The sequence below is a fragment of the Coenobita brevimanus genome, chromosome 24 (genome assembly GCF_032717465.1).
Source record: "Coenobita brevimanus isolate Jiangsu-jjx chromosome 24, ASM3271746v2, whole genome shotgun sequence".
Classification (NCBI taxonomy): domain Eukaryota; kingdom Metazoa; phylum Arthropoda; class Malacostraca; order Decapoda; family Coenobitidae; genus Coenobita; species Coenobita brevimanus.
In genome coordinates this window covers 5,382,196-5,398,321 of record NC_136977.1, presented here as the reverse complement: position 1 = coordinate 5,398,321, position 16,126 = coordinate 5,382,196, and the positions used below count along the sequence as shown (strand labels likewise).

The 16,126-nt window shown below is 41.2% G+C and overlaps 1 protein-coding gene across 3 annotated transcripts in view; it reads right to left on the bottom strand.

The window, feature by feature from the left end:
- Positions 1–297: 297 nt before the first annotated feature.
- LOC145393474 (apicoplast pyruvate carrier 1-like) overlaps positions 298–16,126 on the bottom strand; it is a 101,480-nt gene continuing 85,651 nt past the window's right edge. For 2 of the 3 annotated variants that reach the window (XM_080267582.1, XM_080267580.1), the window contains exons 10-11: positions 15,980–16,079; positions 298–745 (exon numbers count right to left, since the gene is read on the bottom strand). In XM_080267582.1, coding sequence (XP_080123708.1) covers positions 708–745; positions 15,980–16,079 — 138 coding nt within the window. In that variant the 3' untranslated portion in view covers positions 298–707. The remainder of the gene's footprint in view (positions 746–15,979; positions 16,080–16,126) is intronic. The other variant, XM_080267581.1, reaches the window with a different exon arrangement.

The following is a 16,126-nucleotide window of genomic DNA, read 5'->3' as shown; positions in this document are numbered from 1 at the left end:
TTATTAACCAAGGGATTACCGACCCAAGGTCGCTATACCTGTGGAGTCGTTTGGTCCTACGTGCACAACCACAACTTACTCTATGAAGTTTCACATGGACGATTCAATGGTTTATATAGTTATACAGTACGTGTACAGTAAATATCATCCAGTATAAAGTTGTACATATAAATACAATGCCTATAATGTAGTACTGTTACAGTACACTTACCATGCAAGGGAGCGAACTTCCACCAGATATAGTGACCAAAGGTTGCTACATCCGGTGGAAGTTCGCTCTGGAAATGGTGGGTCGTTGTATCCAAAGTTCACTATAAAAGGGTTCGTTATATCGGTTTACTGTACAGTACAGTATATAATATCCATCATCCAATCCTATGTTGCCCCATGAGAAGTGTAGGAGCCCAGGGCTAGGCAAGTTAGTCCTGACATTTAAGATGACAGTGTATGTATATATTTGGTTTTCTTTAGCACCTCCATAAACACAAGTTGATCAAGATCTGATACACCTTTATTTTAAAAAAATATATATATATACAGTATATATCTGGTCTAGAACTTTCATGAACACAAGCTGATTCAGACCTGACACACCTGTATAAAAAAATAAAATAAATAAAAAAATTTAAAAAAAAGCGAATATCTAGTTTTGTCAAGAACTTCCACAATCACAACCTAATCCAGACATGAAGAAGACATGTACTGCCTCACAGACCTCTGGGAACCAGGAATGTCATTATCACACCTGTGGATAAGAAAACAAGTTACAAGACTGCATATTTTCTCTCCACTTCTAACAACATAATGTGTTTTTCATGGTTGTGAAAATGGTACATGAAGTTATTTACAGTACCAAAATATCACTGCATAACTTGTACCTCATGAGAAATGGGAAACTGGATATGGACGGCAAAGCAAAAATAATCATACTGATCCTCTTAAAGTACACACATATATATATATATATATATATATATATATATATATATATATACAGTCACTGCTCACATAATGCGTGAATATTGTTCCTGGCAGGTCCCGCTTATGAAAAATTCCGCGTTATACAGCCATATGTTTACATGTTAAAGGGTTTCATGGTACCCAAGCCAGCCCCAACTTCACCTTTTGGGGCAATTTTCCAGGATTTTTCCCAGGACATTTATCTACCTAAAAATGACAATATCACAATGTTTGTTCATGAAACGCCATTCATTAATATGAAATCATGTTTCCCTTGTTTTTCAGGACCAGTTGGATGCGTTTTGGCATGGAATCACTTAGATCTTTAAAGTAATCTAAGAATATTTCTTTGCATCAAACATTTATCAGCTCAGTCTTGAGGTTGTCCAAATTGGATGTCTTCTTCTCTACCAAGATTTTCTTCATCATTGCCAAGCAGTTTTCTTTCGAACTTAGATCCGGGCTGTTGCCAGGCTGGTCGAGGACCTCAATCCGATTATCTTGAAGCCATTTTGTCACCTTTCTTAACTTGTGACATGGAGCTGAATCGTGCATGAAAGAGTCGCACCCATGAATAGCAAAAAAGTTTAACAAATGATCTTTCAGAACTTGAATGTACTGGCCACCATTCATCATCAAGTTCTTAGGAAGAAAGTAGAGGCCTCCCCTTCCCATTTCACCTGAGAAACACCCCCATACCATCACTGATTGTGGGTGCTTAACAGTCGGCTCTGCGTAAGCTGGGTCATATCGACTACAGGAAGCAGGGTGACGAACCTTTGCAGAATGGACCTGGAACGCTTGAAATGTGCTTTCACTGGAAAACATAACTTTTCTCCACTCATCTGATGTCCAGCGTGCATACTTCTTGGCAAACTATCTATCTATCTATCTATCTATATACAGTATATAGATAGATAGATGGATACATATAGAGATATATATACCATATGTATATCATATATCTAATATACTATAGCACTAGCCATGTGTGTGTGTGTGTGTGTGTGTGTGTGTGTGTGTGTGTGTGTGTGTTTTGGGCAGCCAAAACTACACATTCAAATCACACCAAAATTGGCACAAAAATCACAAAAAAATCGCTGATGTAAAAAAAATTGGTCCCATCATGATTGAAAAACTTTTACTATATTTAAAGAGCGATCACATTTTGACCAAAAAATGCTGCTCCCGGAGCCCGGCATAGGATCTCAGTAGAATTTTTTGCCCAGAGGGAGAACTAAAATAAACTGTAGCAGTAGCCGTGTGTCTGTGTGTGTACTTCGGACTTGCATTTGGACAACTTGGGTTCCATTCCCGAAGCTGCAAATAACACGATCAATTGGTCATATTAAAAAAAATCCAAGTGACAAAGTTACACTAGAACAGCATATAAACGCGAGAGCCCTCCGCAGGAGCAACTGCGAGGGGCTTGAAGGGCGCACGAGCACTTGTATCTATCTACTGCCAGAGGCCTCATACCCAGAAGGGATGGCCACAAATAAAATGCCTCGATGTCACCCTGTCCAATGCCACTTCACTGCTTTGCTCCTAGCTCACACCACCCCACTCTCATGGACCTTTCCACTCCATCCCTCCATCTCATCCTCGGCCTCCCCCTCCCTCTCCCCCCTTCCACCTCACTCGCATACACTCTCATCACTAGTCTCTCGCTCTCCATCCTCTCCAGACAGCCTGTATTTCTCCTAATGCTTTCTATCATATGCACATTATATATATATATATATATATATATATATATATACTGTATATATATAGAGTAATCCCTCCACTATCCAAAGTAATAGAGCCAAAGGCATGTCCGGAAAGTGGGTCCGTCCGGATAGTGGGCCCCTGCCTGCTGGACTGTTACTTAAGGACCCTAACCCAGCCTAACTTTGAAAGCCACCTAAAGAACTCCCTACAGACTTGCATAGCACCTATTAAACCTATTTAAGACCCTGTTCACACCAACAATGGACATAAAGCATGAAATAAATGAAGAGGAACCAGAGAATGAGGAAATAGAAGTGGTTATGGAACGTATTTAAAAGTGTACAGGGTACTTATGGCCGTCTGTGGCCGCCTCCTCTTAGGCTCTGGTAGTTGTGAAAATGCTCTTGAAGCACGTACAGAAATCCAGTGTTGTGCTACACTTAATTCTTTGCACTGAGTTATAACTGTTTAACACTGCACATTCCGTTCTTAATTGCGCCACGCCAGTTTCAACCGCCACTTTGTGCTCCACACTTAATCCTTTGCACTCTAAATTCTAATTTCTTGACACTGCATAACACTATAAATTCCCAAGTGGTCTAGTGGCGATGTATTGCAGTTTATTCACTGTTTATTCACAAAAATGAGCTCGTGCAGCATCCATTGCAATAAACATCCATCCTCGATGATGATTAGGCAGTAACTTGGGACAGGGTTGCCAGATCTGAGCTCGGCCACATTACCAAACTCCTCAATTTTCATTACCAATTTAACTTTTCATTACCAAATTCTTAAAGGAAGCATTTATTCTTCACTAATTATATGTACAAATGGAAATAATCACTCTCCTTATAATCAGCAGCATGTTTATTTCTGCGTTATATATGCTAGCATAGATTAATCAAAGACAGCATACAGTCCACTGTCTTCATTCTCTATATCTTCATACATGTGAAAAATCTGTTTGGTAATGGATCATGCTGATTCACTACCAAACTTTTCAATACCAAATTGGCCCACATTTGGTAATGAAAAGTACCAAATGGCATCCCTGACTGGGGAGGGGGGAGAGGGGAGGAGGGAAGGGGTGAAGGGGCTGTGGTGTAAACAGCTGTTTGGTGCTGAGCGGCAATTTCAAATTATGGGTGGGAACAAATTTGGATTTTTTTGATTTTTTTTTCTTTTTTTTTTTTGGCCATTTTTGGGTTCCAAAGGTCCAGGCCCACAATGTTCGGTAAGTGGGGAGTCCGGAAAGTGGGCATCCGGATAGTACAGGGATTACTGTATATATATACAGGTCTCCCTCGCTTTATGATAGGTATGCGTTCCTAGAAAGGCAATCGTATACCAAAATATCGTATAGCAAACTTAAGGTTTAATGGGAAAAACAGAGATGCATTCCTGGACTCTTATATAAGAAATCCAGCACCCATACAAGTGATCTAATATGCAATAATAATGATGCTTTATGTACTGTAGTGCATCTGAATCACATATGAATGTACATTTGCACACATAAAGACATGAAACAGCATAAACAATGACATGAAATACGGTACAGTATGAAGAACGGGAAAAATAGTAATATCCTGGGCACTGACGCACACAGGCACACGGAGGTTGTAAGCCTGGGGAGGTGGTGGCTCAATCGGTCTTAGCGGACCCAGGTCCAAATCTCCGCTGGGGCAGGAAACAGTTTAAGGATTTGAATTTCATTAAATTAGGCTTTACTGATCTACCAGAAGCCCCGCCGACATGTTGTAAAAATATCCCTGCTAATACCAATAAACCAGTCCTGCATGAGACAGCCCTAGCATGTATTCAGTATGGACGGTGGGTGTTAGCACCGAAGTGGTGACATGTGGAGGTGTATGGTATGTAGGAGGACTGCTGGGCCTTGATAGCAGGCTGTGAAGCCTATGCCCAGAGTTGGACAAAAAAAAAAAAAGCTGAACAAGCACGTGGGTGAGACTGGCAGTGATGCAGTTTCAGGGCAATTCGCCGTCAAGTCAACTTGTGTCACAAAAATAACAAGATAATTCGCCATCATTAATGTTGACAGCTATGGGTGACACTAGAATATAATTCAAAGGCAATTATAGCCAGGAAGAAACAAGTTAATTATTGACTAAAGGTCCAACTAATAAATAACATCCAAAGCCTATGCTATTGAACATAGACTTTGATGGATCCCCCTGAAATACTGTATAGTTATTAAAGTATTCTATCTATCTATCTATCTACAGTAGGATCTCGACCTTCGATTAATATTACTTCAATATTTCGTACCATGATCAGACTTGCCTGCTCGTCCCAAATTCATGCTTCGATTTCAAAAGTCGTGCTTCGATCACTCAAGCCGGGTTGCGAGCACAAGTTGAAGCCCATCTGTTCATCTGTCATGCCAGCTACCGGCCGCTTGGTGAAGCTTGCCCTCATTCAAACGTTTGAAATCTTTTTTGTGATGATGGAGGCAGTGAAAGCATCAGCAGCAGTGGCCATGGTGACTAGGACAAGGATAAGGAAGCAGGTGTTCACTCAAGCGGGGTTGGGGCGAGTGCAAGTGATGGCAGCGAGGGTGGCACTGGTGGCTGGCAACAGTGACTCAACCGTCGCCTCAGAACCAGTCGGGACAATATTGCTGTCAAGTCAATTCGCCATCACAACAATAACAAGACAGTTCGCCATCATTAATGGGCGATGCTAGAATATAATTCAAAGGCGACTACAGTGATGAAGAAACAAGTTAATTATTGACTAAAGGTGCAACTAATAAATACTGTGATATCCAAAGCCTAAGCTACTGAACATAGACTCTGATGGATCCCCCTTAAATATAGTTATTAGAGTATTGATTAATTAATAATATGCATATTTATAGAATGACGGCGAATCGTCCAGGGTGTGAACTGTCCTGACGGGGAATCGTCCATGTTTTGATGGCGAGTTGTCTGATGGCGAACTGAGGTGAGTTGTCTTAGAACCCAACACTCACCACATGAGCGTCATTCTTTCTATATTAAAGTGTGTGCAGCCTGTATTTCTTGCTTTTATTGCTAACAGTAAGCAAATATGTACCTAAATATAAGCAAATACAGTATACGGCTGTGTTAAGATTTTGGGTGGGTATAAGAGTATACGTAAAAGTTGATGTAGGTTTGTTGGTGACACTCCGGTCCCATTTATTTTTTTCCATACGTTTACCAATCCGCACTTTGATAAATCGCATTTTGATCGTTTTTTTGGGTCCCAAAACTGATCGAAGATCGAGAGCCTTCTGTATTGCCAGACGCCAAAATCCCACAACGGGAGGCCATTAGATTTTGAGTTATTTGTTTTACGGGGAGGGACACTAACCCTCCACCAACCCACTTGTTCACATGTAGGAAGCACGTATGGTTTGGTTGTATGGTTACCACCCAGCACTATGGTTTGGTTGTATGGTTACCACCCAGCAATGTAAATGGTTTCTTGACTTACAGGAAACCATTTGGCTTGTCACTCAATGTAAAGCCACCTGTAAGAGAAAGAAAAGCAATAAGAAGTGACAGGAAAGATGGGAGAAATAGGAAGTGAGGAGGGCAGGCACAGAAAAAGAATGATAAAGGCCAAGGAAGAAGTAGGCAGCACTAAATCAAGTGAGTGGATGATGGTCACCACCACCTACCACTATTAAAGTACAGGTATTGATTAAGTAATAATAAGTATATTTATAGAATGAAGGGGGATCGTCCAGGGTGCAAATCGTCCTGACGGGGAATTGTCCATGTTTTGACAGCAAATTGTCTGACGCCGAACTGACTCGATGGCGAACTGTCTCAGAACCAGTGATGCTTGGTTGGCGGAAGCATGGGAAACTGTATGCGCGGGGTGGGTATGCCACGCAACTCTCAGGTGATCTGCCTGTGAGCAGAGGATTTCTCCACAATACCAATCGTAAATGTGGGGGAGCTCAATTGTAAAACGAAACATCGTACAATGAGGGAGACCTGTACGTATGTGTGTATATATATATATATATATATATATATATATATATATATATATGTATATATATATATATATAAATATATATATAAATATATAAATATATATATATAAAATAATTTGGTTTTACGCCAGGTATCCCCGAAGGACTATGGCGTTGCCCCTGGGCAGAGGACTTTTGGACTGAAGCGTCTAGCATTTTATGACCAGATGCCCTTCCTGATGTCTACCAATGACCCATGGGTGGATTCGATCCTCTGACCCTTCGGTCAGAACGGAGCGCTCTAATCCACTGAGCCACAGCTGCTACATATATATATATATATACAGTCGACCCTCTGTCCTCGCAGTTCTTCTGTTTGTGGTTTTGATTGTTCGCGGTTTGTCACCAGGAAAACTAAATCACCTTTTCTGAAGTCCAGAGAAAAATGGAAACACATTCAAATCGTGCGCCACACACTGCATACCGCCCGCAGCACCACCCCCGCATTATTTTGAATCTCTCGCGGCAGGCTTTCTCATTCTCAGGTTCCGAGATAATTCGCCGTCAATACATGGACGATTCCCTGTCAGGACAATTTGCACCCTGGACGATTCCCCATCATTCTATAAATATACTTATTTTTGAATAATTACCGTAATACTTTAATAACTAATTTTCAGCGGGATCTATCAAAGTCTATGTTCATTCAATAGCGTAGGCTTTGGATATAATTTATAAGTTGCACTTTTAGCCAATAATTAACGTGTTTCTACTTCGCTGTGGTCGACTTTGAATTATATTCTAGCATCACCCGTAGCTGTCTTCATTAATTTTCATTGGTACTACAACATCCTGGGTATATTTTAAAACGACTCTGAAGAGGTACAAGTATATGTTCATCTCAAATGACAATATCCAACGTGTTATTCTGATCGGCCATAGTGGACGCAAACTGTGGGGAAAGATATGGCTGAGCCTCAACAGATGTCACTACATTTATTATAAAAACAATAAACCACCACCACTTTTAAAACTTGTATATTTAAAAGACTATTACAGTACATAAATAAATGACGGGGAATCTTCCTGACGGCAAAAAGTCCTGACAGCGAATTGTCTTGTTATTGTTGTGACGGCGAATTGTCCCGAAACCCATTCTCACTGTGACCACACTTGTGTGTGCTTGTACTCACTGATCTCTCCGTGACACCATCATTTTATCTACCATGGGCCCTAAGAGAGTAGCCAAGACATCTCCTGAAGGCACCCCAAAGTGCCAGAAGAAGGTAATGACCCTGCTGGAGAAGGTAGAATTGCTAGACAAGTTACAGGAGGGAAAATCCCGGTAACAGTGGTGGAGGGTGAGAGTGTAGCTGTGACGAGCAATGTGAGCGGCCATCCACCTACGCAATTAAACTGTTTTTTTCATACTTTAATTATAAAGTGTTTATTGACATGTACACAGGGGTTTTCTTTCATTAAAGAAGGAAATGGGGGGCTAGGAGTGTTTTTAGGGGGGCACCAATTTTACATGGATTTTCGATCTTCATGGGGGTCTCAGGCCCCTAACCCCCACGAAGACAGAGGGTCGACTGTGTATATATATATATATATATATATATACTGTATGAAGCCTCTGTGGTACAGTGGTAGAGTGTGTGTTTCGTACACGGGTGAACCAGGGTTTGCGCCCCGCCAGGGTAATAAACTTTGGGAGTGTTCACCTGGCCACGTACTGCATTGGCGGACACAAGGGGTGCCGTGGTTGAACCAGTGTCGCTTACCATAAAGTATGCTTTCACCCAGTCGGCTTGCGCGGGCCGATTACACTTGGTTCACAGACTACACACACATCCAAAGCCAATCCAACACTACAATTACACTTACAAGCACTTCTCACCCTACATACAATCTCTACTAGACAGCCTAAGCCACTTGGTAGAGATACATTGGCTGTATCGTCCCGACTTCGGTCGGGATAGGCCGGTCCTGCAGTTGATACTCAAACGGCTGATGATGATGATATACTGTATATATATATAAATATACTCGACCCTCGATTTGCCGGACTAAAGGGGGGGGGGTAGACCAGTCCGGGAATGGCAAAAGTCCAGCCCCGCATACCATTCCCGGATTATTACCATACTTTGTCCGAATTCTCCAATATTGTCTGGCAATTATTCCGATAATCTAGAGCATTCTAGAATGTAGGCTACCTATACCAACATAACTAACATACACAGTACATAAAATAATAACACTGATGCAATAACAATAATAATAACTGACACAATGGCTGTATATTGCTAGCTACAACTCTAAGAACGGTAGTTTAGACAGTTGTTGACGAAAATGTGAAGGGTATGATAGAAGAAAATCAGAAAGCTGAGGAAAAAAAAGGAAAATGAACATGGAATGGAGCACCACAAGCTCAGCCAACCACTAATGATACAAACACGCAATCTTGGACCAAATTGGCAATTTTAATTGGAAAATATTTTAATCTTTATCGCCATATAGGTTTGCACACCTAATTATTTGAAATTCAGTCAAAATTTTGTGCTTAATTTAATTATTAACAGAAAATCAGGATTCAGAGTAAAAATTTTTAAAAGTTAGCATAAGTGTTTTGCCTCTAGCCTAACAACTCGCCTTGACGGATTTTTCTTTTGTAATAAATATCAATTTACAATGCAGATACAATTTTTTGTACTCAAAATAAATATTTATGCAAAACAGAAGTCTGTCAAGGCGTCCTGATGATCTGAAGGGGAAATATCTGCTAACATTGGCCAACCATTAATCAGCTGATTGAGATACAAACAGTCATCGAATGTAATCTCGATCTTGGACAGAATTGGCAATTTTAATTGGAAAATATTTTAATCTTTATCATCATACAGGTTTGCACACCTAATTATTTGAAATGCAGTTAAAACTTTGTGCTTAATTTAATTATTAAGAGAAAATCAGGATTCAAAATGAAAATTTCTTAAAGTTAGCAGAAGTGTTTTGCCTCTAGCCTAACAACTCACCTTGACGGACTTTTGTTTTTGGATAAATATCGATTTACAATGCAGATACCTTTTTTTTTTTTTTTTTTTTGTACTCAAAATAAATATTTATGCAAAATAGAAGTCTGTCAATGTGTGCTGACGATCTGAAGGGGAAATATCTGCTAACACTGGCCAACCACTCATCAGCCGACCGAGATATAAACACTGATGATCTGAAGGGGAAATATCTGCTAACATTCGTGCATTTTAGCTCTGAAACCAAATTTTTAAATTAAGTTATATTAAGTAAAATTTTTTAAGTAGATTTCAAATAATTAGGTGTGTATGAACCACGTACTGTGGTAAAAAAAATTAAAATACTTTCCAGTGAAAAGTGCCGATGCAGTATTTAATCACACCGAGTCGGGTGAGCTAAGTGAGTACGAATGGACCCCACTGACTTTGTCCATAAGAAAATATATATATATTTTTATTACCTATGAATATTATTGTGTCCAAGACTTCCTTAAACTTTACTGTGTTATGCAATAAACTACAGTACATCCCCACAGTACGCGAGTTCTGAGTATGCGATCCCCCTTGTACGCAAGGACCTATTTTTTTTTAAATATTTGTGGTAGGTGGGGGCGCTCACCATCCACTCACTCGATGTACTGCTGCTCTCGGGTGTCTGCCCTTTCCTCTCTTCCATCCTTCTTTCCTTCCATCCTCTTCTGTTCTCTCCTTCATTCTTTCTTTGTCCTTCTGCCTACGGGTGACTTTACACTCCCTCTTCTGTCTTTCTTTCCTTCATTTTTTCCTTTTCCTTCTGCCTGTCGGTGACTCTACACTGAGTGACAAGCCAAATGGTTTCCTGTACACCAAGAAACCATTTACTACGCTGGGTGGTAACCATATAGCCAAATTTTGGCACCTGGTGGTTTAGTGGGTAATTATTGCACTCCAGTTGGATTGAGCCGGTGAAGGTTTATATCCAAGGGGTGGTTGGGGTTGATTGCTCAATAAATGTCGAGACCAACTGCCTAGCCCCAGCTCCTACGCTCCTCATGGGGCAAAGTAGGATTGGATGACGGATGGATGGATGGATTAGTGTATTTTTTCTTAGTACGCGAATTGAACTCCTTGTGAGACGGGCAGCGAAAAGTGGCCTAAATCTGGGGTTACCCTGATTATGCGACATTGCCCCCCCAAGCAGCGATAACAGGTAAAGGTCTATCTATCTATTGCCAGATGCCATAATCCAGTAAGGGGTGGCCATTTGACTCTGAGTTATTGGTTTTACAGGGAGGGGCACTAACCCTCAACCAACCCACTTGCTGATACGTAGGAAGCACGTATGGGTTGGTTATATGGTTACCACCCAGTGCTGTAAATGGCTTCTTGGCTTACAGGAAACCATTTGGCTAGTCACTCAATGTAAAGCCACCTGTAAAGGAAAGAAGAGCAACAAGAAGTGACAGAAAAGATGGGAGATATAGGAAGAGATGAGGGCAGGCACAGAAAAAGAATGATAAAGGCTAAGGAAGAAGTAGGCAGCACTACATCAAGTGAGTGGATGATCGTCACCACCACCTACCACCAATGATTTACCTAGTAAAGCCATAATCTTGTAGGTTTATTTTATGTTAGGTAATATGTCTTAGATAGTTTCCCTGTATAGTACAATACTTAGGTCTGAAAGGCGTTTCAAGGGTTGCCCATGAAGGGGGGTGCCACCCATATGTAATTTTTCTCAAAAGTTTATGTATTCACAGTACGTGAATTCCTAGTACGCAACGTCCTCTGCCACCCATATAGGCACGTACAAGGGGGATGTACTGTACTTATAGTGGCACTTGAGAGAGGTAAGAGGTAAATGAGATATTGCCATGAGTTAGGAGCTGGTGCCGTGAAGCGAGTTGGTGGCCAAGATGCGTTTCATGTATGAAAATAATTTCTTGTGTTACAAATGGCTTTATTGAGTCAAAACCTTGCTAAAATTATACTGTGTTGTGCAGCAGACTGCTTATAATTTTATATGAGAGAATAATGGTTGGACTTTTGTTGAGAATCCCAGACTTGTACAGGCACTTGTCTGGCATTTGATAATATAGTCCGGCCTCAGCCCATGTCTGGGAAATCTGAAATCCGGGAAATAGGGGTCTGCCAAATCGAGGGTCGAGTGTATATATAAAATCATCAGCATCCGGACCTCCTTTCCCGGAGTAACAACATCCAGACAGCCCAAGTTTGCCCTATTCAATGGGCCACGCTTTCATTCGCTCATCATTTACGCTCCCGGAATCCTGGCTCTATCTGATACGCCAAAAAACTTTCACCACATTCTGTAGCTTCACATAAACGTATCCAATAGAGTCAATCCAAATGCTGCAACACTGAAAAGGGGTGCCAAATCCCTGATCATGTACTTCTTCTCACAACATTCATCCAGCCAGCTTGATCTCTTTCAGTCCCCTAGCCTCACCAACTTACATACTACTCTTCTTCACACACTCATCCAACATATCCCTCCACCTTCTCTTTGGCCTACTTCGCCTCCTCCCTCCTTCAAATTCACTCAGATATATTTTTTTCACCACTCTATTGTTATCCATTCTCTCCACACGACCATAGCATCTCAGCACACTCTCTTCAATTCTGGTGCCCACAGACTTTCTCATTCTGCATCTTTCACAAATCACATTATTTTCTATCCTATCAACTCTCTGTACTCCACATACATTCTTCAGCAATCCCATCTTGCCTGTTCTCACTCTTGATTTTTCATTTTCATGCCACACTATAGTCTCACTTCCATATGTTAAAGTTGGCACTAATACTCCTTCATGTAAGCCTCATGCAGTTGCAAAACTCAAGCCTTGGTTTCTTATCAAGGCCTTCATAGCACCAGCTACTTTCCTTTCTGGTGTCACTCTATTTTCCACTTGGTTTGCACATTTTCTCCTCTTTTCTGCCACTGTACCCAGGTATTTGAACTTTCTCACCAATTCTATTCTCTCTTCATTCACTGTAACATCACAATGAGAGTCACATTCTCTCTTGATCACCATCAGTTCACTCTTTTCTACATTTACTCTCAAGACACGACGCTCACAGACATCAACAAAACTCTGCACTAGTCTACCAAGTTCTTGTCCAGTATCTGCAGGTAGTACTGCATCATCAGCATACAGCAAATTTAAGATATTCCATCCATTAACATTCATTACCATTGCCATCCCTCCCTCCATTACTCATGTTTTTACTTCTCTCATCACCCCATTCATTATATATTGAACAACCATGGGCATATCACACAACCTTGTCACATGCCCACACCGATCATGAACCAATGATTTAGATGTCCATTTACCCTTACACATGCTTCACTACCATCATTAAACTCTTGACAGCACCTGGGAGCTTATCATCTACACTGTGAATGTGCAAAACCTTCCACAATCCGTCTCTGTCTACTTTGTTGTATACTTTTTCTAGATCCACGTATGCCATAAACGCATAGTCCTTCTCACAAGCCTTCTCTCCTATCTGTCTACCTGCAAACATTTGATCCACACATCCTCTGCCACTCCTCAATCCACCCTGTTCATCACTCACTAGGACTTCTGATATCTCTCTTACTTTATAATAATTCTTCCATATACCTTCCCTACCACACTCAATAAACTTATGCCACGATAATTCTTGCACTCACTTCGCTCACCTTTATTTTTGTACAGGGGTACAATCACAGCCTTTTTCCATTCTGCAGGCATAGTTTGACTCATCCATGCCTTCTTACACATCTCCAACAAGCACTTCATTCCACTCTCTCCACTACACTTAAGCATCTCTGCATACACCTCATCAACCCCAGCTGCTTTCCCATTTTTCAGCCGCTTCACAGCGTTTTTCTCTGATTAGGTGTCACGTTTCCTGGCACCGCATTCCTTCTCTGCACACCCCCAAAACCAATCATGTTTACATTGCCTCTGCCCTCTCTACTCCCATTCATGAGGCTTTCAAAATACAGTGGAATTTCGAATTTCGACAGTTCAGAATTTGACAATTCAAATTTCTATGCTTTTTGGAGTGGTCCACCTACCTCACTTTTCGATGCATATCGTGTGTTTCGATGCTCTCAGGGCCAGATTCTAACCAAAACAAGCAAAGATAATATTTTTGATGCAAACCAAAATGCTAGAAGTGAAGGAAAATTATAAGAAAAAGTATGAGCCTAACCTAACATGTGACATGTGTCAAGAAGAGAAGGAGAATCAACATCATTTATTCATATGTGAAGCATACGAAGATATGGTTCCGAGACAATTCACCGACAAGTCAATTCGCCATCAGATAATTCCCCGTCAAAATATGGAAGCAGCCAAAAGAGAAATGGCAAAACAGGAAAGGGCAGAAATACACCAAGTATACACTTGCTGACAGTATGGTAATACAATGCAGAACTACAGTTACTTAACCACAATTATAGTTCATAAAGATTACAGGGGGTGGGGGCAAAAAATCATGATTTTACGTAGTTAGGTTTGGAGGTCCCGGACTCAAACTAATTTTTCCCATAACAAGTTCAGTTTAAATTTCGATGAATTGAATTTCGCGGTGATTTTTAGGCATCTATGGCAGTCGAAATTCGAAATCCCACCGTATTCTTTTCATCTGGTCCTTACATCATCCCCATGGGTTGATGATCTATCGCTTACATTGTCCACACTTTCACATTTCATTTCACTGATCACTTCTGCAATTCTGCATCTTTTTCCAGAATAACTTCCTGCTTTCAGAGTAAGTTGCATCCATTTTTCTTCCTAGATCATCATTTATCTCCTTTTTCCTCTTCATGAGTCTCTTTACATGCTTCTTTCATTCAATGTATTCAGCTCTTATTTCAACTGAACCCCTGTCCTGTAACCATTCTAGTCACCTCTTCCTCTTTTCCTCTACTGTTCTCTTAACCTCATCCCACCATGCTGCACCTTCCTTCTTTGTTGTTACTTTTGCCACACAACACACTGCTTAAGCATTCCTGACTAGGCAATTCCTATATGCAATCCACAGACTGACCAGATCCATTTCATTCCAAATCACTGATTCCCACTCGTCCCCAACTTTGGTCCTGTATTCGTCTGCCATTTCTTTGATCCTCAGCTTCTTGACTTTCAGTCTTTCTCCCTGACTGCTCCTCTCTCTCCTGGTCCACCTCACTCCTCTCAGCTTAATCTTGCATATCACAATCATACGATCTGACAGACCTCCAAATCGTCCTCTCACGGCCCTCGTATCAGCAACCATTCCCAGCGTGCATGCAATCAATCGGGCTCCTTTCAACACGATCCCCGTTCCCTCATTACCATGTATATTTACCGTATGTGCATCTTTGTGTTTGAAATATGAGTTAGAAATACACAACCTCCTTTCCTGACACATATCCTTCAGTTGCTTCCCATTACCATCATCCCCTGGTACTCCATTACAACCTACTATGTTATCCTCAGGACCAGTGCCTACTCTTCCATTCATATCGCCCATTACGATCACTTTATAGCTCCTGGGCATTTCTCCCACTGCTTCATCCAGCTCATCCCAAAACCTGTCTTTCTCTCTCACTCACTCCTGTCATCACACAGTGCATACGTTACAACCACAGCCATTTTCACCTCAAACTTGAACCTGACATACATACACCTCAAGCTGATACATTTGTAATCTCTCATTCCACTCTGCCACACCTCATACGTTAACAAAGCAACTCCTTCCTTGCATCTTCCTCACCCATTCATGACCGATCTTACACACTTCACACCCTTTTGTCTTTGTTTCAAACAATGCCATCACAGCATTTCTCGCACTCTTCAACACATTCACTACTTTCACCCACTTGCTCTCCTCATTCACACCTCTCACATTCCACATGGCCATGCAAATCTGTCCATTTGGCTGGGGCCCTTGGCAGGTACTGGGGTCTCTGAGGCTCTCCAAAACATTTGCCATGATTAAATGATTTTGGATAAAGGAATCTGGGGGACACGACCCGGCCAAAAAAGAACCCGGTTACATGGTTACCACCCAGCGTAATAAATGGTTTCCTGGGTACAGAAAACTATTTGGCTTGTCACTCAGTGAAGAGACCATAAGGCATCCCTACACTGAGTGAGTGGATTTTGGGTGCCCCCATCTACCCTTAGATTTAAGTAATCAAAAAATTTCATTTTATTACATGGCAGACAAATAAAATGGACAGTGTAAAAGTCAGTTTTGGAGGAGGGCTGACTGTACTAATGTAACTTACCATACTATGAAGAGCACCTGGCACTATACTTACTTAGACCAATGATGCCAGACACTAAGAGAAAACAGCCAGTGTAGCCAACTGTGCTCCATAACAGCTGATTAACTCCGGCAATTAGTGGTCCTGAGACAGTCTGCAACAAGAAAGCACATATACTGTTGTTGCTGCTTTCAGTAACAG